This window comes from Paroedura picta, chromosome 5 (genome assembly GCF_049243985.1).
Source record: "Paroedura picta isolate Pp20150507F chromosome 5, Ppicta_v3.0, whole genome shotgun sequence".
In the NCBI taxonomy this organism is placed as follows: Eukaryota; Metazoa; Chordata; class Lepidosauria; order Squamata; family Gekkonidae; genus Paroedura; species Paroedura picta.
In genome coordinates this window covers 56,612,892-56,638,307 of record NC_135373.1, presented here as the reverse complement: position 1 = coordinate 56,638,307, position 25,416 = coordinate 56,612,892, and the positions used below count along the sequence as shown (strand labels likewise).

At 43.8% G+C, this 25,416-nt stretch overlaps 1 protein-coding gene across 2 annotated transcripts in view; it reads left to right on the top strand.

Moving 5' to 3' along the window:
* Positions 1–25,416, top strand: part of RELN (reelin) — a 343,944-nt gene that overhangs the window by 45,627 nt on the left and 272,901 nt on the right. For both annotated transcript variants that reach the window (XM_077338100.1, XM_077338101.1), the window contains exon 2: positions 1,219–1,329. In XM_077338100.1, the coding sequence (XP_077194215.1) occupies positions 1,219–1,329 (111 nt within the window). The remainder of the gene's footprint in view (positions 1–1,218; positions 1,330–25,416) is intronic.

Here is a 25,416-nt window from a genome sequence, read left to right as displayed (position 1 = left end):
AATGCTATTGATTTGCCGTTATGCACAACGTCGTTGACAATCTGCCACACACCTGAAACCGATCCGCAAAAAGCGCTTCGTTGTAGCGCTTTCAGGGAAATCCCCAAAAGTGGATTCACCCTCCGGAAAGCGATACACTCCTGCAACCAATCTGCAACACTAGCGAAAAAGACCTGTGCGTTAACATTGTTGCAGTTTCTACAAAGTCCCTCCCCCTGGCTCTCTCCTCTGATCTTCCGGCGAAGCGATCGCCATTTTTTTTTTCTCCGAGCGAGCGGGGATAAACGCACCAGCAAGCCTCTTTCTGTTTAGAGGCTTCCCCGGCTTCAGTCCCTCCCCAGAGTCACTAAGCACAAACACAGAGAAGCCCGTTTGCTGATGACAACATAAGAACAATCTTGCTAGATGAGGACATTTTATCTAGTCCAGCATCCTGTTTCACATAGACCAGTTCTGCACAAGACCAAAGCCCTGCATTGCCAGGCATAAATCCAAATTTCACACTCCCTTACCTCACATTCTCTGAAACCTTCCCACTGAATCCTTCCCACTGGCCTTCCCACTGGGCCCAGAAACGCTGTACCCGGGGGCAATGCTGCCTCTATATGTCTGCTGGGTGGCCACGGCGGGGGGGGGGTAGCTTTCTCATGAACGGGCTTTGAATCTAGTAATTGTAATAAGACTGCTTTTATAGAATTTTAATAATATACGCAGTTGTGAAAATTTTGCTGAAGGGAAAAAGTACATTCACAATTTTATGAACATTTAAAACCAAGGGTATTTTATCAAGAGTTAATATTAATACTTTGAGAAAGATAGTAGTTACTGCAAGACCAAAAATAATTAAACAAAATAATGGCTTGCACTTAAAGGAATAAAGAAGATGATTTTAATTTTGTGTCCTTTTAATACTTCTGCTTAGGTTTCAAGATCTGATGGGAAAGGGCTTGTATTGTTAACCCATCTTCTGGGGAGTAATATTTAAGTGTTTGTTCCGCATATGCCTCATTTGTTTGCCAGTTGCCTGCAGGCCTATGCAGTCCTGCCATTCAACTGGGTTGATACTGGATTACAAAGCAGACATGTGAGTTAACCTTTTCCTTTTTGCAGCAACTGTAACCACTGAATACATTTTTAACAGCATGGTTAATTAAAGGTTTTGGAATCTTCTTTGTATTTTGAATTTTTCAGTGTTTTTTTGCATTTCTTCTATTTCAGTGACTATTTCCACAAGCACCTTTTTTGACGGCTTATTGGTCACAGGACTCTATACATCTACCAGTGTTCAGGCTTCCCAGAGTATTGGTGGGTCCAGTGCATTTGGATTTGGTAAGTCTCAAATTATTTAATTTTTAAAAATTATATAAAAATATAGGTTTAATATCAATCTGAAACTATTTTGGCCACCCATCTTTTAAAATGGTGTCATTCTTGTCTAAACTTTTACAAGCTCCAAACAAGGTCAGAATATAAATAAAATTTAAAATTTCAAAATAGTTTTCACTGCAAAGCATCCTGAAGAGGTAGAAGGCAGTTAGAGACCAAGACCAAGGAATTAACCCTTTCCCTATGAGCCACTTTTCTTGAAACTGTACCTATGAGGTTAGCTAATGTAGTGCTATAAGAAATGAATATCCCTCAAGACCTGTGGTTCCATTGTTGTGAGAGTTGGAAGGTGAGCAAGTGAATTAGCTGAAATGGCATAGTTAATGTTGTAAGTGTTGTTGTTGTTAGGTGCGAAGTCATGTCCGACCCATCGCGACCCCATGGACAATGATCCTCCAGGCCCTCCTGTCCTCCACCATTCCCCGGAGTCCATTTAAGTTTGCACCTACTGCTTCAGTGACTCCATCCAGCCACCTCATTCTCTGTCGTCCCCTTCTTCTTTTGCCCTCGATCGCTCCCAGCATTAGGCTCTTCTCCAGGGAGTCCTTCCTTCTCATGAGGTGGCCAAAATATTTGAGTTTCATCTTCAGGATCTGGCTTTCTAAAGAGCAGTCAGGGCTGATCTCCTCTAGGACTGACTGGTTTGTTCGCCTTGCAGTCCAAGGGACTCACAAGAGTCTTCTCCAGCACCAGAGTTCAAAAGCCTCAATTCTTTGACGCGCGGCCTTCCTTATGGTCCAACTTTCACAGTGTAGTGTAGATGTTGTATTATTGCAGGTTAGAAGTTATTTAAGACTAGTAATCAAGCCCGCTGCGACTAATGCAGCGGGCGCTAGGGCAGGCAGCCCCCGTCAGTCGTGTGGAGCGCGGCTGCCGGGGGCTGCCTTGGGGGAGAGGGGTATAGAAATGAGCAAGGGAAAGTTCTTGAAAAGATGCACTCTTGACTGTCTGCCATTCACTCAAGAGCGCGTTTAAGAGCAGGAGGGATCTCGGCCTGCGCCCCTCTCCGCTCCTCCTTTTGCAGCAAGGTCCCGTCCGCGGAAGCGCCGCGCGCACCTCAGACTCCGCCCCCTGCATTCTCACCCCAGCTCTTAGCCTTTCACGCTCGTCCGTCGCCTAGCAACCAATCTTGGGCCAGTGCAGCCAACCCGTGCCGCAGCGAGTGGCTGAAAGTGCGCGCTCCCGCTGCGTCTTCTGCCGCCTTGTTGCCTTGTGCAGCGCCGTGTCCCTGGCCATGAAGCTGCGGCGGCAAAGGATGCCTCCGCGCGTGTTGTAAGTGCTGCTCCATCCTGGCCGCGGGAGGCTCTTTTGGATGCTGAGCTTACAGAGGTGGCCCAGGGGCAGCTCGCCGAGCAGGATGGGTGGGACGTTGCTGGGCGGGGAGGCTTTGCGAGAAGAGTCCCGTGTGAGATATTTGGGCCTCTTTTTTTTTTCTTTAAAGAGGAGACCTGAAAGGGCTGGAAGACAAGCAGAAATAGAACCGATGTCTTTTCCCTCGAGGAAGGCTTTACCTGTTCCATTCCTGTCTTGAGATCAGCTGCTAAAGACACGGAAGCACTTCCCTTGGCCAGCTCCCTCTCTTGGGCGGCGGGGCCTCTCCCAGGCGGCGGTCTTTCGGCAGCAGCTCAGTCGTGGCTGTGATGGCAGGTCTTCTGAGATGGCATGTGCCGCCGCTCCCAGCTCCGGCGCGAGTGCCGGCTCCGTCGGTGCCAACAGCGTCTCCGCTGGCGGCGCTGCCGCCGGTGCCTTCGCCTCCATCGCCGCTGCTGCTGGGCCCTTGGGCGGGCGGAGGGTGGCTGGCGGGGGCTCGTCGGGGCGTGGCCTGACGCAGCGAGAGGCACTTCGCGCCTCTTGCCGCGTCAGGCCGCCGGGCAGGGAGCCCCCGGCAGCCGCGCTCCGCGGCTCCCTTGCGGCTGGCCTGACGCATCGGAGGCGCTTTGCTTTGCGCCTCCGACGCGCCAGGCCAGCGGCAAAGGGAGCAACTGCGAGCGGCGCTGCGCACGGTTCGCAGTTGCTGGGGCTGGGAATCGGAGGGACCAATCGGCAGGTGCTGTGCTCCTGCCGATTGGTCCCTCCGATTGTCTGTCCGGAGGAAGGGTCCAATCCGGACCCTTCCTCATCACGGACACATCCCGCCCTAGAACCCCTTAGCCTTTTATTTAGTCCGTGGCGCCATGGGCGGTGTTAAGATTAGATATGTTCAAAAAGCAGCTCTTCTAGTCATGGAGAATAGGGAAAAGGGTGTTTGCACAACAGTATATCCACATGAGGTGAACACATAAGGAGAGGCAAGGTTAGAGTGTTCAGTCACAAGCAGGGGTGGGGCCAGAGTGCTCATTCCCACTTTTTTTCAAGTCTTGATCCTGGACAGACTTGTCAGCAGTATAGAAGGCATTGTGTCAAGGTGCTTGCCCAAGATCTGCATTAGTCAGGTCTGAACTCCGCATTGTGATGAACATATTATGGTATTAACTGGGAGTTGGAAGAAGATAAATACTGTCTCCACCATTGCCACTAACAAAGGTGCTCAGTATAACAAATTTACCTTTCTTGCTTCCTAGCATATAATCAAAGCATTTCTAGCACTATTTGGAATTTGAGAGTTTGCAAATGATTAATTGCTGTAATATAAATTTATTCCTGAGTCTATTTGTTAATGTTTGATATTGAGGGGGGAAATCAATACAGACAGAAAGCAGCTCTTTCACTCTGATAACCAGGAACATAGAAGTTATATAAGAAAAAAGCCCCATTCCTTAATCCAGACAGAAAAGATGGATGGAGATCAAAAGTTTCATCATTTAGGAATTCAGTATTATTACAGAGAAGCAGGTATTGCTAGTGGAGTTCGGGGCATGATGAAATTGTTTGTTGTTCATTGATTCACAAACACTGAGTACTGTTTCCATATACTGTTTACATTCTGGGATTGTTTGAAACTGTAGGCTGCTGAGATTATGCAAAGTTGAGATCCAGCAGTTCAAAATGGAAACATAAATGGATTTATCATATTTCCGCTTGTGTAAGATGTTGTGCAACAGTCCTAGCACATGTTGTAGTGCCCAGAAATTGGTTGCACAATATCTTGTGCAGCAAGAGCAATGCAGGGTGGTCTATATGGTTAACCAAGAAGAAAAGGGGAGACGAATCCCAATGGCAATATGCTTTTCTTTGTATTTTAGTCAGCAGGACTTCTGCCAGAACGGCATCCAGATAATATCCATTTTCAGTGAAAACACCTTCCTCAGTCTTGTGTAAGCATAAATGCTTGGGGGAAGGGGTACAATGTATTGGATTTAGCCTAAACAGTATATGCCTAACAACCCTGGTCTTCCTTGGTGGTCTATCCATGCACTATTTATTTAAAACATTGATTAGCTGCCATTCTGCTTTACAGAACTCAAGGTGGCTTACAATATAAGTACAGCTGACCCTGCTTAACTTCTAAGATCTGATGAGACTGGGCTAGCCTGAGCTATCCAGGTCAGAGCAATAAAATGCCACAAAATGAGCATCCAGCATCTCTAGCAGCATCTCATGATATAAGCTCCTTGGGCTGGATGCAATGTGTTTACTTTTTTGAGCCACTGTATCTTTTATCATGTCATGTATACTTTGGTGTGTGGCCATAGCATTTAAACCCATAAAGCAAATAGCTTTATTGTCCTCTTTTGTATTTAAACTCTGTTAAAACAGAAAATTCCCAAATACTGCAACTCATCACTCATGGATGTGAGGCCAGAACAAGTTCTGATTTACAGAACTTATTTTGTTTGTTTGTTTATTTATTTTATTTGGATTTTTATACCGCCCATTCTTTACAGCTCTGGGCAGTTTATATGGAACATTATGAAATTTTACATGGAACATTATAATAATTTAATCTATAACATACAATTTCAATACAACATCATAACAACCAAGTAACAATTTATAACACAACATAAATAACAACAACACTGGGGAGATCAAATTGTTCCATCATGGAAGGGCGTCTGAGGAGGGCCCAGCAGATGTTCTCAGTCGGTCAGCCTCAAGCAAATGGCTGGTGGAAGAGTTCCCCTTTGCAGGCCCTGTGGAAGTTCGGGCAGGGCTCTGATCTCTTCAGGGAGCTCGTTCCACCAGGTGGGGGCCGGGACCAAAAAGGCTCTGGCCCTTGCTGAGGTCCGCTGTGCTTCTTTGGGGCCAGGGATCCGCAGCCAGTTGGAGTTGGTGGAGCGTAAGGCTCTTTTGGGGGTATAGGAAGGGAGGCGGTTTCTCAAGTAAACTGGGCCCAAACCGCATATAGCCTTAAAGGTGGTTACCAAAACCTTAACCTTAATCTGGAATTCAACTGGGAGCCAGCTGAGTTGTTGGAGTATCGGCCGGATGTGGGATCTCCATGATGTTTTGGTGAGGATCCTGGCCGCAGCATTCTGCACCAGTTGTAGTTTCCGGATCAAGGATAAGGGTAGGCCTGTGTAGAGCGAGTTGCAGAAGTGTCTAGAGGTGACCGTCGCATGGATCACTGTGGCTAGGTGCTCTGGGTCCAGGTAGGGCACTGGTAGCTTGGTTTGGTGGAGATGGTAAAATGCCAGCTGCACTACCTTTGTGACCTGGGCTTCCATTGTAAGAGAAGTATCCAGGATCATGCCCAGGTTCCTGGTGGAGTGCGTTGCTGAAAGCTGCATACCGTCCAGGGTGGGCAGATGTGCTTCCTCCCATGGTCCCTTCCTACCCAACCACAGGACCTCTGTCTTTGCAGGGTTGAGCTTCAGACGACTCTGCTTGATCCATTTTGTCACTGCTTCCAGACATCTGGCTAAGGGTTCTGGAGGAGAGTTAGGGTGGTCATCCATCAGGAGGAAGAGCTGGGTGTCATCTGCATATTAGGGCTGATCCTGCGTTGAGCAGGGGGTTGGACTAGATGGCCTGAATGGCCCCTTCCAACTCTATGATTCTATGATATTGGTGGCAACCCAGGCCAAACCTCTGCACCAGCTGAGCCAGAGGGCCCATAAAGATGTTGAATAAGATAGGAGAGAGGACAGCTCCTTGAGGGACTCCACATGTGAGCTGGTGCCGGTTAGATACTCTCTCTCCTATCACTACCCTCTGTCCGCAACCCCGGAGGAAGGAAATCAGCCATTTAAGAGTCCAGAAAAAGAAATTCATTCCAGGCATATGTGTGTGTGAACATTTGACAGCCAGAGGTCCATAAGCAGGGCATGAAAGCAACAGTTGCATCCTATCCCAAGCCTTTCACTACTTTTTTGCCCACCTAGCAGTGAAAATTGTTGTGTGTCTGGTCATGATGTTTCCATTTATCTGTTATGACTGACAACTTCTGAGTGTTCAGAATCTGTTCAGATCCTGACAGTGCATGTATGAAGTTAGTTTTCAGTGATTTATTTTGACTCTTTTTTTCCATGTTATATTACCCACCTTGGCAGGGACGTAACTGGTCAGCACATCTCAGGCCAGGAATTTTGGGGTGACCTTCGATGCTTCTGTCCCTTGAACATCTGGCCACAGTGATTCATGTGATGGTCACCTCCAGAATAGATTTCTGTAACTCGCTCTATGTGGGCCTGCCCCTGGGCTTGATCCGGAAGTTACAGCTGGTGCAAAATGTGGCTGCTATGGTACTCACAGGAACATCTTGGAGGGCCCACATCCAGCATGTGTTGAGGCAGCTGCATTGGCTACTGGTTGCTGCATGGATCCGGTTCAAGGTTTTGGTATTCACATTTAAGGCCTTGTGCGGTCTGGGACCCACATACTTGAGGGACCGCCTTGCGCCCTATGCCCCCTGCAGGGCTCTGCAGGTACAAATCTGTTGATCATACCCAGCCCCTGGGAAGCACGTCTGGCCTCAACTAGGTCCTGGCTCCTACCTGGTGGAATGAGCTCCCAGAAGAGCTAAGGGCCCTGCAGGAGCTTCCAGCATTCCACAGGGCCTGTAAGACGGAGCTCTTCCACCAGGTTTATGGTTGAGGCTAGCATGCTAAGAAAGATCCAGTTCCCCCCCTCTCTTTCTTTTTTCTGGGTTATATCTATGACGGGTGAATGGTCAGCAACCCACTTTTGCCCCTATGGCCCCTAGGGTGGTCAGTGTGCTAGGCCTAGTTGTTGTAATTTCCACTGCCTTGGACATTTTGTGTTTGTTCTGGTTATTTTATGTGTACTGAGTAGTTTTATGTAGGGGTAGTTTTATTGGGTTTTTATGTATGTTGTTACCCGCCACAAGCCTTTTGGGAGTGGCGGGCTAGAAATTGAAATAATGATGATGATGATGATGATGATGATGATGATGATGATGATGATGATTTTCTAGTTTTTACTGTAACGATGTAGAGCAAAATGTTTGAACACAAATTATCTGCCTTTAAAACAAATACCCCAGAATGTGCTAAAAATTTGTCAAACTTGTAGGGATGAAAGGACACACATGATACAGGTATCTGGAGAAAAGGGAATCTTCTGCCTGTCTGTCTCTCGGGGCTTTATTCAGGCTTTATTCAGTACATTTTGCTTACGCACTCGTTTCCTAGCCAGACCTCATCATACACTCTTATCACAGCCTTTGACCTCTCTGGTTGCCCAGAAGAGTACACAAGGATGTCCACATATCTTAATCCCTGCAGGCTTCAGAGTTTCACTCACGTATCCAAGACTGGCAGTGAGTATCTGTGTGTTATGTTAACTCATTCAGCGACCATCACAAACTACCACTGTGTCTTTCTTCATTCTTAGTTGTTTAAAATATAGACTATGTATAATTTTCAACAATAATTGTTAAGGTAGTTGACAACAGAAATTAAATACAATAACATTCAGTAAACATAATTTGAATTGCAAAACATGATACAAGATCAGAATATAATAATCAGAATAAAACAGTACTAGAATGTTTTAAGGCCTTCCTAAAATGACCTGCCTTGGAAGTCTACTGGGTCTTGTAGAGCAGTAGTCCCCAACCCTTTTCAGGCTGGGGACCAGGGAGGGGAAAGGGAGGCCTGGGGATCGGGGGGGGGAGACCCGGGCACCGGCGTGCTGGCACCCGCAAACCAGCAGGTGCGCCTCCCCCCCGCAGTGCGGAACTCGCTGCGCTGGGAAGTGGCCGATCACTCCCAGCGCAGCAAGCGCATGCTGCGGGGGGTAGGGAGGTGTACCTCCACGGCCTGGTACTGGACCGAAGCATGGTGGTTGGGGAGCACTCTTGTAGAGGATGATTTCTGTGAATAGGGGACCATCACCTAATAGGCTGTTGTTGTTGTGTGACTCTTTATAAGTCCCAACAACCTTGTAAAGTTGAGATACAATGACTTGCCTAAGGCTATATGTGATTTCACATCTGATCTGATATCTACTCCTGCTTTTGAATCCAAATTCAGTTAATTATATGAATTGGTCTTGGATAGGCAGATAAATGTTGCCTTGTAGCATTTGAAAGTAGGAATTTACAGTAGCCCATTTGCAGACTGGCAAGATGGATTACTTCAAGTTCCAGAACCTAGATGGCAGCATCTTTTCCTAGTAAAGATTTTCCCCAATACAAACAATAGTCTGTCTCTTCTTTTGATAAAAATTATTTTATGAATGACATTTTTAAAAGTGTAATGTGGCCAGAGGCTAGTTTATCAAGTCAACACAAACAGCAAGCTTTCAAGAAAAATGCATGCTGTGCTGACCAGAAGGAAATGATGCTCAAAATTTCCAAAGGAGTGCTGTAAGTCAGTGATGCATGCTCTGAAATTCCTCATTTTGCTTGTCAATATGAATCTTAAAACATGATGCCTTTGGGACATTTGCTGTTTAATTATGAATAACTGTTTGCACTCTGTAAAAAATAAGTTTCCAGCTATGACTTTAATTTTGAACTACAGCAGAACCATGCAGTCCGAAGAACCATTAGGTTTACTGAGTAAAGGCATACTGCTTTCTGTTATAATTTAACTGAGTGCTTAACCTCACACAGATCTTCAAATAAACTATTTGGATTATACTAATGTTATTGCTGTTGTGAGTTCTCTTAGTAAGTGCATATGTTAGAAATACATCTTTTTTTATAATCAAACAGTAGTTTCCACATTGACCATATGTATTTTGGAACCGTAGAAAGCTGAGTTATTTGGATTTGTCTATTATTCCGATTGCAACTTAAATGGGAATGGTAGAGGACAGGAAGGCCTGGAGGATCATTGTCCATGGGGTTGCGATGGGTCGGACACGACTTCGCACCTAACAACAACAACAATTATTCTGATTCCAAGCTATCTGGATAACAGCTTAAGAAGGTCAGAGGAAGGCAGGATCAAGTGACTCAACAGATAGGCAACTGAGAGTACTGTTTCCCAATGAGCAGAGTTATGCAGATCTTGCCATTAAAGATATTTGTGCTACAGATTGCTGGTTGCCTTGTTTGGAAGGGAAAGGCTTTGATTATATACAAGCAGTGGCTTCTGTTCGCTTCCTACTCTTCTTCTGGTGCTGTACCCACTAGGCACATGGACAAACTGGGAGCAGGGAATAGTGCTCTCTCCAATGCTCTCTCCTTTCTCTCATCCCTTCAACTACAGGGAGTATGAGAGACTGTGAGTGGGAAATGGATAAAAGTAAATGATAGCTCCCCCTGAATGCCAGGCAGCAACTGGCATCTTCTCTCTGTAATGTGTAATCACTGTAATCATTCACATACAACAAGACTATAGCACCGGAGGAGGTATGTCTGTGTTCAAAAGAAACAAAGCAAAATTTTGTTACAAGATCATAGAGCTGTTCTACTTGCTTTCTTAAGTTGCCAAGTACCTGCCTGTGCTTAACATGGCAAGCAAGAGTTTTAATTGACTGAAAAGCAGGAATGCTTTCTTCTATCTGTTTGAAATTTGGAAGGATATATCCCATAGATTGGAGGAGGGGATGTTAAAGTCCTTGAGAATGTAATCCCAACTGGACGGAGAAAAGGTTCACAATTTCCAACCAATGAAAAGGCAAACCAAACTGACTTAGCTAAAACAAAATGCTTTACTAACAATGCTTTAATAGTTTTTAAAAGGAAATAAATTGGAATCTAAAAATAAATAAATAATGCACATCCTTAGTGCTTAGAGCCTTTCAAGGACTGGACTGTTCAAAAAGTGAGTGATTAATATAGTAGAGATTAATATAGTAGATTAATAAAGTAGAGTGATTAATACATTTTAATTTATATTTCAACAGCTTGTACAACCCTCACAGTTGAAGTACTACTTTTGTTCCATCATTACAAGAAATATTAATTTGTATCATAGTAACTTTCCCCTTGAATTCTATTTCCCTCATGTTTCTGACCCTATTTCCTTCTTCCAATGAAGCCTCTAAATTGCTTTTCAGCCTTGTGCTAAAAAACAAAAAACCTACAGAGCCACTTAAAAAGGTTTGTTTAGTTATGTTGGATGTGTGTAGGCTGTTTCAAGACATTTCATGAAATAATTCTTATTCTGTTTGTTGCCAAGTGTTGGGGCATTTGTGGAGTCTAGGGTGTATTCTAGGCTGCCTCAAGACATTAACCTTTTCTCTCACTGGCTGATGTGAATGACGGATCAGTTGCAGACAGTTGCATGCCTCTACTATTATTATACTGTTAGGAAAGTAGGGAACGAGAGGAAATAGGGTTCTATATTTGTGTATTTTGAGTTCCAGAGGTACAATTAAAACAAATAGAATGTCTACTACATCTAGGGAAAGTTTTAGGCTGCCCTACCATGACATTCTTGGTGTTTCTCTGCAGGCTGCTAAAAGGGTTTCATGTCCCTGGCTTACTTTTGACAAGCCAAATAGGCTCCAGGACTCTCCCTTCACACCAGAGGCTCATGCCAGGAACCAAGCAGATGGTAAACCAAGAAAAATGACCCTCGGCATTCTCATTAGAACAGTTGGGGAAGTTTTAATAGGCCCCCATTTGCCTTGTGCTGTATCTAATACCCTTTGAACTGCCACTTTTTTGTTACAAGTCAACAACCGCCATGTATATTTTAATAGGGATTATCAAACACAATTTGCCCAGAAGATGTACCAGCCCTCCGCTGCTAATTAACCAAGTTTAAATAATCACTGAGTTCTGAGATAATTGGAAAGAGATCCTATTTTTCTTGCCAGTGTATAATTACTAATTAACGTGGAGATAAAATATCAGTATAGCTTCATATCTGGGAGAATTTGTTAATAGTGAATTGTTAAACGGGAAAAATTGATATTGGTCAGAAAAGTTAACATTTTGGTTTTAGTTGATAATTTTCCTCTTACATAAACATTTCTAGATGGTTATGAACCTTGACAACCTGTAAAGGTATAAGTTTCTTGTACTGTCAAGTCATGCTTAATATACTTGTGGGAAAAAGTGGCGTTGACTTCACAAATCTTTGTTGCATTCTGCACTGTGCTTTAGTTCAGGAGTGGAAGCATTATTAATCTAATAGATTTACTTTTCTATTCAACTAGTTAATAATACATTCTCAGTCAGTTTCAGTTTAGAAAATAAACATAAATAGAAGCTGTAATATTCTCTTCTTATTGTGCTTGCAGTGCTATAGATTTTTTGAGATGTACTGTCATAAAAATTTGAAATGCGCTACAGAATAGCTGAAAAGGGTGACTAGATAAATGGTTTAGAAATTAAGCAATATTATTTACTGTATTCAAGATAGATGCAATATCCTTGCTAATATTTAGGACAAGCTTAATTTAAACTTTTCAAAATTAAGAATAGTCATAACATGATTTTTTAAATTACAATCAGTATTCTTGTATTAATTTTATTAACATACAAAATTAAAGGATATCATAATATTTATTATGAATTATTTATCACATTTATAAATGTCATTCTGGAATCACCCTTCCTTCAGTTGCCTCTGTATGAGAGATATGGGGTCATTCCATACTATCTCCCTAACAACCCTGTGAGGTAGATTCTGCTGAAGTTAATTGTCTGCCAGAGCAACCAAGTGATCATCATGGCTGAGGAAGATTATGAACTCCGATCTTTATAATACATTAATTTGCCTTACAGCAGCTGCGGTGGGCTGGATTTGGCTCACTTATCTTGAGCTGTGAACCTCTCATTTGGTCAGTAATGTTTTATTGAGTATGTTGATTTCAGAGCAGTAGTTCACTGAAATGGCATTAGATGTGCCAGTCAGTTAGTCTAAATTTTATGCAATGGCTCACAGTAACTGCCCATTAATCAAAAATTTTAAGAATGGATTATTCTCTCACAGCTTGGTTTTTGTGGCAAAACCCCCACATAGCTCTTGTCCCAAAAATCCTCCCCAAAAGTGTGGCAATGGGCTGTGTGCAAGCTGCCATACCTCCTTCCATTAGATGTTACTGTTGTCAGATGTAATCCACTGTTGTGAATGGTGGAAGCAGAACAGGGTCCCTAGAATTGTGATGAAACTATTGTTGAAATGAAATCTGGCAGCCCTGGATCCTCAATAGACATTTGAAAAAGATATGTATAGAGAATTCTCACCCTGAGCAGACTTTCCCCCCCTGTACCTCCCATTTTCCAGGATGGCAATTATGGTTATTTTCATATTTAAAATCAACCATTTTTCCTTTGGCCACCATTTTGCAAGGTGGCCATTTTTTTTTTCACATGCTAGGTGCCAAACTGCATGTTTCTGATGTAGATAAACCTGAAACTATTTTCCTTTTAGTTTTAAGCACAAAATAAAGGGAGGTTTTCGTGTCTGTAATATTTTGGGAGGGTGATAAAACCTGAAAAATCTTTATTTTTAACAGTTTGGAGAGGTTTCTGCTGTTTAATTTCTGTACTTTTGGGAGTTCTCACCTTAATTCTCTTGCTGCATTATGTCCCAATATTACATGCGTCACATCACAAACATTAATAAAAACAGTTTGTCTGGGTTAATAATCCCTCCAAAATATTATAAGCCATAGCAGAGAGCATCATGCAGCCATGGACCCCCCTCCCCTTGTTGTGGCTGGGCATGGCACTGAGGTTTTGTGTGGTGAGTGTCATGATATCTGCTATCACCAACCAACCTCATCCCCCATTGTCATGACCACCCTCCCTCTACTCCACAGGTGACACAGTATATGGATTCAACTGTGGGCACATTCTCCAGGGGTAGTGAAGATACCTAGGTGTGGTATGCCTTCAAGCAGTTGGGTGACAGCCCCCACCCCAGCAGTGGAATGGTGACTTCCATTGTTATGGCCCCATTTGGGCTGTTCAGGAAGGATGCCACCCCAACTTGTCTAGTGACAAGGAGATGGAGCTCAGTGATAGAGACAAAGTTCAAGGCAGCAAAGCTCTTAGGTCAGGAGGCAAGGGAGATGAAACAGCGCTAGGAGTGGGATCAGGTGGCAAGGTTCTGTAACTCCCTGGGAGTTCCTGTGGAGTGACTGCAATGTTTTCCTCTGTGCCCAGTTCACTATTCCCTGTTGATGTGGTTGACAGTATACCCTGACCCTGAGGAGGTGGATGGCGATGGCAGCTTCCATGGGACTATGGACCCTTGGTAACTTGGGATGCGTGGCCCTGCTGCCTGAGAGTCAGCCAATATAGATGGTGGACTTGACATGGTATATGCAGGAGTGGGGGCAAGCCCAAGGCCCCAGGCCCCTGTGTCACAGCTGGTGCTTGTCCCAAGGAGAGAGAGAATGAGGGCCCCTTGCCTGGTTCCCAGACTCAGATTTTGGGGCTGGCACCTGACACAGCCCAACCCACCTACTCCGTCCCCCATGTGAGCAGCAATCAAGCAACTGAAGCTTATACCTGGATTTAAACTTTGTTCTTGCATCTGTTTGTTAACTTTTACTTGTATGCTAATTTATTGCCATCCACAGATCTTATAAAACCACTTTAAGCAAATTTCAGCCATAATTGCCCAGTTACTTATTCATCTTGACTCTAATGAACCCTTCCTGGCAACCAGTCCTTCCCCCCCTCCCCCCCATATAATGGTCAAGGGAAATCTGTTCCGCTGTCTCTGATGAAGTGTGTGTGCACACAAATGTTTATACTGTGAATAACTTTTCATTAAAAATGGCCCTGTACCTACAACTTCTATAGTTGTTTTGACTCGGACTTGTGATCATCTGACATCTCTCTCCTTTTCTTGTCAAGTGAGGAACAGAACAGAACAGAATGGTCATAGGCCAGCAAGTGACTGATCAGACACTTCAAACTAACCTACAAAGCAAAATAATCCTAATCTGTTTTTATGACAGTTTGGGCCTTGGTCAGACTGAATGGATTTTTCATTTATTACAGCAGACCAGAAAGTTTTAGGTTTCAAACATACTTTGTACAGTTGTAGGAGTTTGAGAAGCCTAGCTAGAGCTAGAACATCCATGGGTTCTGAGCTCCTTTCATCTTAACTTTTTCTGTATACTCCCTGGGGGATGGAAAATGAGAGGTAAAAGACAAAGAATAGTGTGTAAACCTCATCTAGAAAGGAGTACCTTGACTGATCCATTCTTGAGCTCCCATTTTGGTGGATTTTGTTGTAGAGGATTTTACAGTATGTTTATTTACTATAGGGCAGCAAATTTACACAGAGGTCAAGCAACAGTTTACAAAATTAAAAACCTGAAATGTTTGCAGATAATTCTGTGGAGTATGCATCTGATAGATACATTTTGTCTATTATTGATGAAGGCTTGGAGATTTAAATGCATCTGGCATTTTTATGAGCATGGTTGTCTAAGGTATTTTTGGGAAAATCCATATTTATAGCCAGTTAATGGTAATCAACTGAATGTTTAAGAAAAAACCTTGTGGTTACTGGATTCAGCCATATTATACAGAACAAGCCATATAATTACTATCCCAGGATAATGCTATATTTTGGTAGAGTGCATTGACAAAGTTTGCTGACATGGTTGTTATATACTATATCTGTAGTTTTTGGAGTGTCAATTATGATAGCTTCATTTTTTTGTCTTTTTCCAAACTTTAATCCATCTGGCAAACACCATGGTATCAACATTCATGTTAAAATTCTACTTGATCCTCATACGCTGTTACTGGTACCCTGGACTTATAATTCACTGAGATATGCCTGTGAACTGGGATGTTTAGCTATTATTTGAATCAATATAAATGTGCTTTCTCTAAACATCCTGCTCTGTGTATAGCAATACACATTTGGGTTTTAATTTGTTTATCTGTTAATTTAATTCATTTAGACTCTGCCTTTCTCTCCAGTGAGGACCCAAAACATCTTACAACATTCTCTTCTCCTCCATTTTATACTCACAACAACCCTGTGAAGTAGTTGAGGCTGAGAGAGTGTGACTGGTCCAAGGTCATCCAGCCAACCTCCATGGCATGGCATTCAAATCTGGGTCTTCAAGATACTGGTCCAACACATTTAACCATTAGTCTGTATTGGATCTCTAAACTGTTGCTTTTTGTCAGTTGGTTTTTAGACTAAAGCCTACATATTATTATTATTATTATTATTAATTTTTAGACCGCCCTTCTCCAAATAGGTCTCAGGGCGGTTTACAACATAAATAGCTAAAACACAATAAAATCCCCATAAAAACCCCAATTAACATCAGCAAAAGTTACGTATAACAAATAGCGGCGGTGGTCACAATTGAATATATGAATATAGGATTTTAAAATTTATTATCATTTATTATTTATTTATTTGATTTCTATACCGCCCTTCCGTATAGCTCAGGGCGGTTTACATACAACTTGGGGGATACATGGGGAACTTCCAAATTTCCTTTTTAAAAATACTTCAGCCTTGCGAATTGCCTAGTTTGAAAATGAAAAAGTCATTAATATACAGTATTTGCTGGCGTATAAGACTACTTTTCCCCCCTGAAAAACATGCCTCCAAGTGGGGGGGTCGTCCTGTACGCCGGGTGCACTTCAGTTGGGATAGACATAGCTGCCCATAGTGGCCCATAATACTGTAATGTAATGTAACAAACTCTATATTTTGAGTGGAAATGTTGAGGGATCGTCTTATACACCCAGTCGTCTTATACGCCGGCAAATACGGTACTTGTTTTAAAGTGAATGATGAGTTGAACATGGTAGAACATAAAAATATAATTTCTATCTAAAATGAATTGTTTAGCTGTTTCCTTATTGAAGATATTTCATCTCTTCTATTTGGCTTGCATATGTAAGAAGTAGAATTGTCAGCTTTGGAGGGAGGTGGAGCCTAGAGAGGACAGTTTGGGGTGCTGAGGGACCTTAGTGAGGTATGCATACCTTCAAAGCAATCATTTTCTTCAGGGGAATTCACTGCAGTCTTCTGGAAATCAGTTGCAATTTCAGGAAATATTTGGACATTGGCAGCCTTAGGAAGAAATCATATGTATATTGTTAAAAATATAGGACTTTAAGAAGGACTTTTTGAAACATTAAGCAAGAGCTTTTGAAACTCTACCCTTTGAACCTCAGTAATTCATTAGGAATTGACAACTTGTTCCTTTCTGGCAGTGTGTAGGTGCTTGGTGGGTGTTCTAGGGAACTCTTCCACTTTGCATAAAACAGGGGTCCCCAACCCCCGGTCCGCAGCCGCGCCTGCCTCCCCCCTTGCAGCGAGAGGGGGGGAAAGAGGCTGGCGTGGCAGCCGGCGCGGCAGCCGGCGCGGCAGCCGGCGCGGCAGCCGGCGCGCCAGCGACGCTAACGTGCAGAACTGCCGAACATGCGCGTTTGCGCCCCCTGGTGGCCAAAACGTGCACGCGCGGCAACTGCGCATGCGTGTTAGCGCCACCTGGTGGCCAAAACGTGCATGTGCGGCAGTTCCGCGCGTGCACGTTTTTGAGCAACTGCGGCAACCGGGCCGCTGGCTCTCACCCACCCCCAGAGGCGGTCCCCGACCAGATGAAGGTTGGGGACTGCTGGCATAAGACACTGGTGGAGTATAACTGGCATGGCTAGTGCTCTTTCTGAACTGCATGCCTTTATAGCATGCTTCTCCAGTGCACAGGAATTGTAAAGTAGATCTGGTCAGCAAGTCTGATGTACAAGTAGTGCCTCGAAAGTGCAAACTACAATTCTAAGTAATGTTATGTGCAAGTAAGCAGTATGTTAATCTATATAACTAATACACACCAAAGCATAAAATGGGGAGTTGTTTCAGATTTTAACCATACATATATTTGACATCTGAAAGAGACACACTTTGGACATCCATAATAGATTTTAAGTTATTAAAAATATATATGTAAGATTTGTGTCTACTTTGCCTAGCACAATGCAAGATTACTCTAGCTTGACAGATCTGCTGCTGTCATGTCTATAAACCTATTTAATTTATTAGATGTGATTAGTATTCAGGGAGCACTAATTGATTTTGACTTTCTAGATGTGAGTGTTAGTAGCGTATACACAGAAATAAAGATTTGAAGCCTTCAGACCATTGCCTTAAGAATACAGTAAAGGATAATATTACTTGTGACTATTATTACTATATACCACTATACTTTACTTGGGATAGATATTACACTACCTCTTCTACCACTGCCTCGGGTTTTCTTTGTAGAGACCCTGCTAACAAATAGCCCAGATCAATATTAACACATGTATTCCTTATTATCACATTAGCAAACTATTAAATGAGAGCCATACAAAGTCTTCCTTGGTGTTCTCAAGGCAGAGTTAAAAACATCATGATTTATATAGCAGGATAAATTAGAGGACTGAGTGGGTTAAACAGCAGAAACCTCACCAAATGCCTGGGATAAAAATGTTTTCACCTGTCTTTAGAAGTCAATACATTGCACCAAATAGCTGAGTGAAGAGCATTCCACAGTTGGGATGCCATGACTGAAAATCCCTGGGTCTTGTAACTCCCCTTGTAATGCTCCAGAAAGAAGGGGAAGTGAAACAGGGCCATAATAAAGGTGGGCAGGTACATGGTTGAGGAGGTGGTCCTTTAAATGCCCTGATCCCAAGACATTGGCAGACTAGCTCCCAGCATTCCTGGAAGATACTTTGGTGCTCTATCCATACCAGTCTGGCTTCTGTCCTGGTCACGGGGTTGAGATGGTGTTGGTCTCCTTGTTGGATGACCTCCGTTGCCAGCTTCACCAAGCCGGCTCTGCTGTGCTAGTTCTTTTAGATGTCGGCCGCGTTTGATGTGGTCGATCACGAGCTGCTAGCGAGCCGTCTCGCCGGTACGCGGATAAGGGGTACAGCTTTGTGCTAGATACGCTCCTTCCTCCAAAACCGGACACAGAGGGTAGCTGTGGGAGAGGAATTATTGGGCCCTTACCGGCTCCCTTGTGGGGTTCCACAGGGCTTGGTGCTCTCTCCCACATTATTCAACATCTTTATGCGCTCTCTGGCTCAACTGGTGCGGAGCTATGGGCTGGGTTGCCATCAATATGCTGATGACACTCAGCTCTTTCTCCTCATGGATGGCCGCCCAGACTCTCCCCCGGAACCATTCACCAGATGTTTGGAAGCAGTGGCTGGATGGCTCGAGCAGAGTTGCCTGAAACTCAACCCCTCCAAGGCAAGGTAGTCAAACTGCTTGTTATAGGGCAGGGGTAGTCAAACTGCGGCCCTCCAGATGTCCATGGACTACAATTCCCAGGAGCCAATGCTGACAGGGGCTCCTAGGAATTGTAGTCCATGGACATCTGGAGGGCCGCAGTTTGACTACCCCTGTTTTAGGGGATTGGTTTTTATGTGACCTGCCTCGATCCTCCGGGGGGGAGGCAGGATATTAATAATAATAATAATAATAATAATGCGGTGGTATGTGATGCAGTGGTAAAAAAGGCGAATGCCATTTTGGGCTTCAACAGAGGGGCATCACATCAAAATCACAAGATGTCATAGTCCCATTGGATACGGCACTGGTCAGACCACACCTGGAGTACTGTGTGCAGTTCTGGAGGCCTCACTTCAAGAAGGACGTAGATAAAATTGAAAGGGTACAGAGGAGAGCGACGAAGATGATCTGGGGCCAAGGTACCAAGCCCTATGAAGATCTGTTGAGGGACTTGGGAATGTTCAGCCTGGAGAAAAGGAGGTTGAGAAGGACCATGATAGCCCTCTTTAAGTATTTGAAAGGTTGACACTTGGAGGTGGGCAGGATGCTGTTTCTGTTGGCTGCAGAGGAGAGGACACATTTAAACTTCAAGTACAACGATATAGGCTAGATATCAGGAAAAAAATTTTCACAGTCAGAGTAGTTCAGCAGTGGAATAGGCTGCCTAAGGAGGTGGTGAGCTCCCCCTCACTGGCAGTCTTCAAGCAAAGGTTGGATGCACATTTTTCTTGGATGCTTTAGGATGCTTTGGGCTGATCCTGCATTGAGCAGGAGGTTGGACTAGATGGCCTGTATGGCCCCTTCCAACTCTATGTTTCTATGATTCTGTGATTCTATGATAGGGCAGAGATTACAACACGGCATACATATATTAGTTCTCAGATATCATCTGAATAGTTGCAGCTACATTTTCTAAAATTCAGCACATGGCATCTTCTAATTTAAGGAATCTGCTCTATTGGGCAAGGAGATCTCTTAGGTAGAAAGTTAGGAAGTAAACTTTGTTGTCATGTCTGGCTTTAGGGATTATATCGCTTATAAAATAACTTCACTATGATTGAAAAATTGAGTTGTACCTGAATCTCTGTTGTTACTTCTCCATCTGCAGAAATTACAAATATTCCTTTCCTGGGTCAGACCCTCATTCTTTGTTCAGTTCTTCGAAGATAAGAGTTTATTTCATTGGTCATTTCCAAGCATTATATGAACAGGTTAGCAGAGATTTACAAATCTAGCCTGAATATATTTTGTTAGCCATTTTCAGGATATGAGCTCGACCAACTTCATTCTAATTGACAAAATCATCTCTGCTTTGTAGAGGAGGGCAACTGTTTATTCATTACACGTGACTGGTGAATAACAGTCCTTAAACTGTAGTCCTGTGCAGACAAATAGAAATTATTAGTGGTTGATCCACTGATTCACTGAAGCCTTAGAATGCAGTTTATTTTATTCTCAGATTATATGCTTTCCAAATATGTAGTAATTGTTTCTTATTATTTATTTTTACTTATTCACAAGCTTTTTATCCTGCTTTTCTGTCCCCATGAGGCCACCAAGACAGCATACAAATGTAAAAAATACAAATGAAAATATAATCCTAGAGCCAGTGAAATCAACACACAAATACAGAATTAAATTCAAAGCTTATGCACAGAAGATAGAATCAACAGTTAAAACATTGGGGAGGAAGGAAGGATTACTGCGGGGATGTCAAGTGAAACAAAAAGTCTTCATCTGCTGGCAGAAGAGGGCAACAGAAGGGACAGGTGTCTGTATGTTTTTCCAGTCTAGTGCTGTGCTTATTACTGTGGGGGCGAGGGCAGAATAAAGGTAAAGGTAAAGGTAAAGGTATCCCCTGTGCAAGCACCGAGTCATGTCTGACCCTTGGGGTGACGCCCTCTAGCGTTTTCATGGCAGACTCAATACGGGGTGGTTTGCCAGTGCCTTCCCCAGTCATGACCGTTTACCCCCCAGCAAGCTGGGTACTCATTTTACCGACCTCGGAAGGATGGAAGGCTGAGTCAACCTTGAGCCGGCTGCTGGGATTGAACTCCCAGCCTTATGGGCAAAGCTTTCAGACGGCTGCCTTACCACTCTGCGCCACAAGAGGCTCTTGAGGGCAGAATACAAATGTAATAAAGTAAAATTAATAAAATAATAGAATTGCTGGCCAAAAACTCTTAAGAGCCTTTAAGGGCTTTAGAAATACAGAATACAAACAAAAACTCTTTGCATAATTTTAAGGGTGATCATGTTATTTTTGGAAGACTTGACATAACTTCTAGCCTCTGCAGTTGGTAAAGTGATTATGCAGGGAACAAGGGAGTACCAGGGAGAAAGAAGTCCTATTAGCATACTACGAGGGGGCTGAGATTAATGAAGGTTAAAAAATGGCTGAGCTTCTGATCTGCTAATCTGCCTTACAAGGAAAACAATTAAGAAGCCATATCAGACTCGCCATGCTCCTCTTACTTACCTGTGTTCCTTTCGAAAATCAATGGGGTAGCACAAATATAACTTGGGGGGAGGAATTTGGCAGCAATTCTTCATCTTTTGTGAGAGCGCTTTCTCTCATTAAAGACAGATTGACAGCTTAGAACCTCAGCCATTTTTATTCATTAATTTCTGCCCCCTGCTTCTGTTTTGCTGTCTCTATTTTTTAAAAATGAAATCATTGAGGCATTAACTTTATTACCTCCATACAGCGGTAAAAGTGATAATTACAAGACTCAAAATAACACATTAAGATTTTTGGCATTATGTTTTTCAAAGGTAAGCTTGTATCCATCCTTCCTGTATGGCAGGGGGAAATCCCACTAAATGACATTTATCTAAAACTTTTTTCTCTCTCTACAAAACACAGCACCTCATGTTTTTAGTATGGTTCATACAGGACTGAATAGAAGAGTGCACCTAGTCCCCCACTAGAGAATTTCAAACACAACCAGTAGCAGTCAAGTACTATGCAGGTACTTTTTCATAGAGTGAGTGGCTCAGTGGTGCTCACTTTGCAGCTCACGAGAGCAACATTCACAATTACCATCAACCAAAAGAACCACATTTACTTCCACCCCTGGCAGGATATCTGCATCTCAGGGAGTCTCACTGCTTATCTGTTCTTTTGACAGCAACTGTTTCAAGGTGGAAACCACTTGCCAACCACAATTTCTCCCCTCTACCAGTCTGCTCTCTGCAGCATCAGGTGGAGTTTATGGGGCTGCCCTAGTTGAGCCTAGCAGCCGTGCAGACCCTGCCCAACAGCTGATCCTGCAGCAAGCCATCTTCAGTGTCAGTTTTTGAAGACAGCCAATGGAAGTGGGAAGGACGTCCCCCCCCAGCACTGAACATAATTCCCCCAAATTGGTTGGGATTCTGGGTGTGTATTAGGGATCTCAGACTCTAGATGGGACCTAGTTATCCCCGGGAAGTGCAACTCATCTCCAGTTCACAGAGTTCAGTTCCCATGGAGAAAATTGGTGCTTTGGAAGGTGGACTTTATGACAATGTAACCCAGTGAGATCCCTGTCCTCTCCACATTTAATCTCCAAATCTCCAGGAGTTTCCCAACCTGGATTTGGCAGTTTTACCCATCCCCCCATCACCTGCCAGAGGCCAGGGGAGACCTGACATTCCTGGTGCATATCCTGACCTGAATCCAAGTTAGAGAGTCCACATGTGTATAGGATATATGTGAATTGGAGGATAAGTGGCAACCAAAGGAAAACTGGTTCCCTAAATGTGGCTATTTTATTCTATAACCTAGGACCTTTAAATAAAGAAATATTTTCATTCAATCTCCATTTACATTTAGACTGGCGTGAGTTTTGGGTGGAGGCTGTTGTCCAGGTATTGGAAGTTTTGTGTTCGGAGGTGAGCAGAGCCCTGTAAACCAAACGACTTAAGTTAAGTTGATTTGAGTATCCTGGAACTTGCAGCTTTAGAGAATAAGAATGGAGAAGATGGGAATATTTCTGTCTTTAGTCATGTTTGTTGGCAGGGTGGTAGTGAATAGAAGCCAGTGGCCTAAGTGGTGAAAGTTAAGTTGATTTTGGTATCCTTAGTCTTGCTTTAGAGAAAAAGAAATGGAGATGGGAAAATTTCTGCCTTAGATATATGTATTGGGGCTGGGTGTTTGTGAAACAGAGGTCTGTGCCCAAATGGTGCAAGTTGATTTTGATATCCTAGGATCTACTTTAGAGAAAAAGAAAGGAAGGAAATGGAAACATTTCTGTCTTTAGCCATTTTCCCCCTCCATGCATCTTTACAATACATGAGAGGGGGAGGTAAAGTTGGTTCCTCAGATATGGAAAGTGTCCTAGTCCCTACTTCAGGTAAACAAATACTCCCATATTTTCAGGCCAGGGTATCTGAGAAGTCAGTATTTACTCTGGATTCTGATATTCATGTGACTATTCATATAAACTGTCCAGTATATGAGCAGTATAGTGGTCTAAGACTGAAGACACCAGAGTTCATATCCTTACTTTGCTACGAAGCACACTATATGACCTTGGACCAGTCACACACTCTCAGGCTAACCTTTGTCATAGGCTAATTGTGAGGGAAATTGTCATGTCATACATAAATGAAATATATGTATATCTAATTTGCAAGCATATCCCCTAACTATAGATACCTAAAAATTGTAAGGATCTTCAGTTACTCAGAAAAGCAAGGTCTTGACTGAAAGTCAAAGATTTCTTCATTAAGCAAGAAAGTACTCTCATAAAGACATTGTAGAAACAGGGGTTGAGGATACCGGCCTTCACATATATCCCAACCCCTGCGCCCCCATGGGAATCCAGCAGAAACCAGGGGAACATCAAACTGTCTTAACACTCTGATGAGAAATTCAGCCGTAAAGGTAAAGGTATCCCCTGTGCAAAGCACCGAGTCATGTCTGACCCATGGGGTGACACCCTCTAGCGTTTTCATGGCAGACTCAGTATGGGGTGGTTTGCCAGTGCCTTCCCCAGTCATTACCGTTTACCCCCCAGCAAGCTGGGTACTCATTTTACCGACCTCGGAAGGATGGAAGGCTGAGTCAACCTTGAGCCGGCTGCTGGGATTGAACTCCCAGCCTCATGGGCAAAGTTTTCAGACGGCTGCCTTACCACTCTGCGCCACAAGAGACTCTAATTCAGCCATAATTCAGCGGTAAAACCCTCCCCCCGCCTGGGTCTGTTTAGTTGGGCTCACTCTCAGGAAAACATTCTTGGGATTACATTTTTAGTCTTTGAAATTTCAAGTCATCTGCAGCCAGCCATGTGGGAAAGGGAGGGGGAGTGAAGGGAAGTTTTAAGTATGTTGGAATCAAAGCCCCCTCCATGTTAGCCTTTTCAAAGAAACAAAAGGAATGCCTTTCTTTTGCTCATCTTTTAAAAATTATTATTGTTATTAAATTTATTTCCTGCCATGCCCAAGACCAGCTCTTGGTAGGTTACAAAATGTCCAATAAAAAACCCAATAAAATCCCATTAAAAAACAAGACGACAAAATCTTACAACAAAACTGGAACAAACATGGTGATAATTACTTCATCTCCCAATCCCCCAACTAGGCTTGAGTAAGGGGTAGAAAGAGGAGCCAAAGATAGCAAATGGCCTTACTCTGGGAGGGGGGGGCAAGCCGATCTTCCTTGCTACCCCGACCTCAACCATAGACCTGGCAGAAAAGCTCCGTTTCGCAGGCCCTGCAGTATGGCAAAAGCTCCCGCAGGGCCCGCAGCTCTCCTGGGAGCTCATTCCACCAGGTAGGGGCCAGAACCGAGAAGTCCCTGGCCCTGGTTGAGGCCAGATGTTGCTTCCCTGGGGCTGAGAATGACCAGTAAGTTTGAACCCGCAGAGCATTAGACTCTGTGGGGGGCATAGGCAACAGGTGGTCTCTTAGGTATGTGGGTCCCAGAACGCGGAGGACCTTAAAGGTCAAAACCAAAACCTTGAACTGGATCCAGGCAGAAACCAGCAACCAATGCAGCTGCCTCAGCACAGGCTGGATATGGTCCTCCATGGTGTTCCTGTGAGGACCTTAGAAGCTGCAATTTCCAGATCAAGGACAAGGGCAGGACTGCGTAGAGCGAGTTACAGAAATCTATTCTGGATGTGACTGTTGCATGGATCACCATGGCCAGGTGTTCAGGGGACAGGTAGGATGCTAGTAGCCAATGCTGGTGAAAATGGAAAAATGCCTGGAAAGCTACCCTCTTGACCTGTGCCTCCATGGTTAGTGAAGCATCAGTGGTCACTCCCAGATTCCTGGCCTGGGGTTCGGTCGTAAGTTGCATCCCTGCCATGCTTCCTGACCTACCCCACTACCTCTCAGCCACAGGGCCTCCATCTTGGAGGTTGAGTTTAATACAACTCTGCTCAAGCCATTCAGTCACTGTTTCCAAACATCTGGTGAATGGTTCCGGTGGGGAGTCTGGATGGGGAGTCTATGAGGAGATAGAGCTGGGTGTCATGCACATATTGGTGACAACCCTGCCCACAGCTCTGCATCAGCT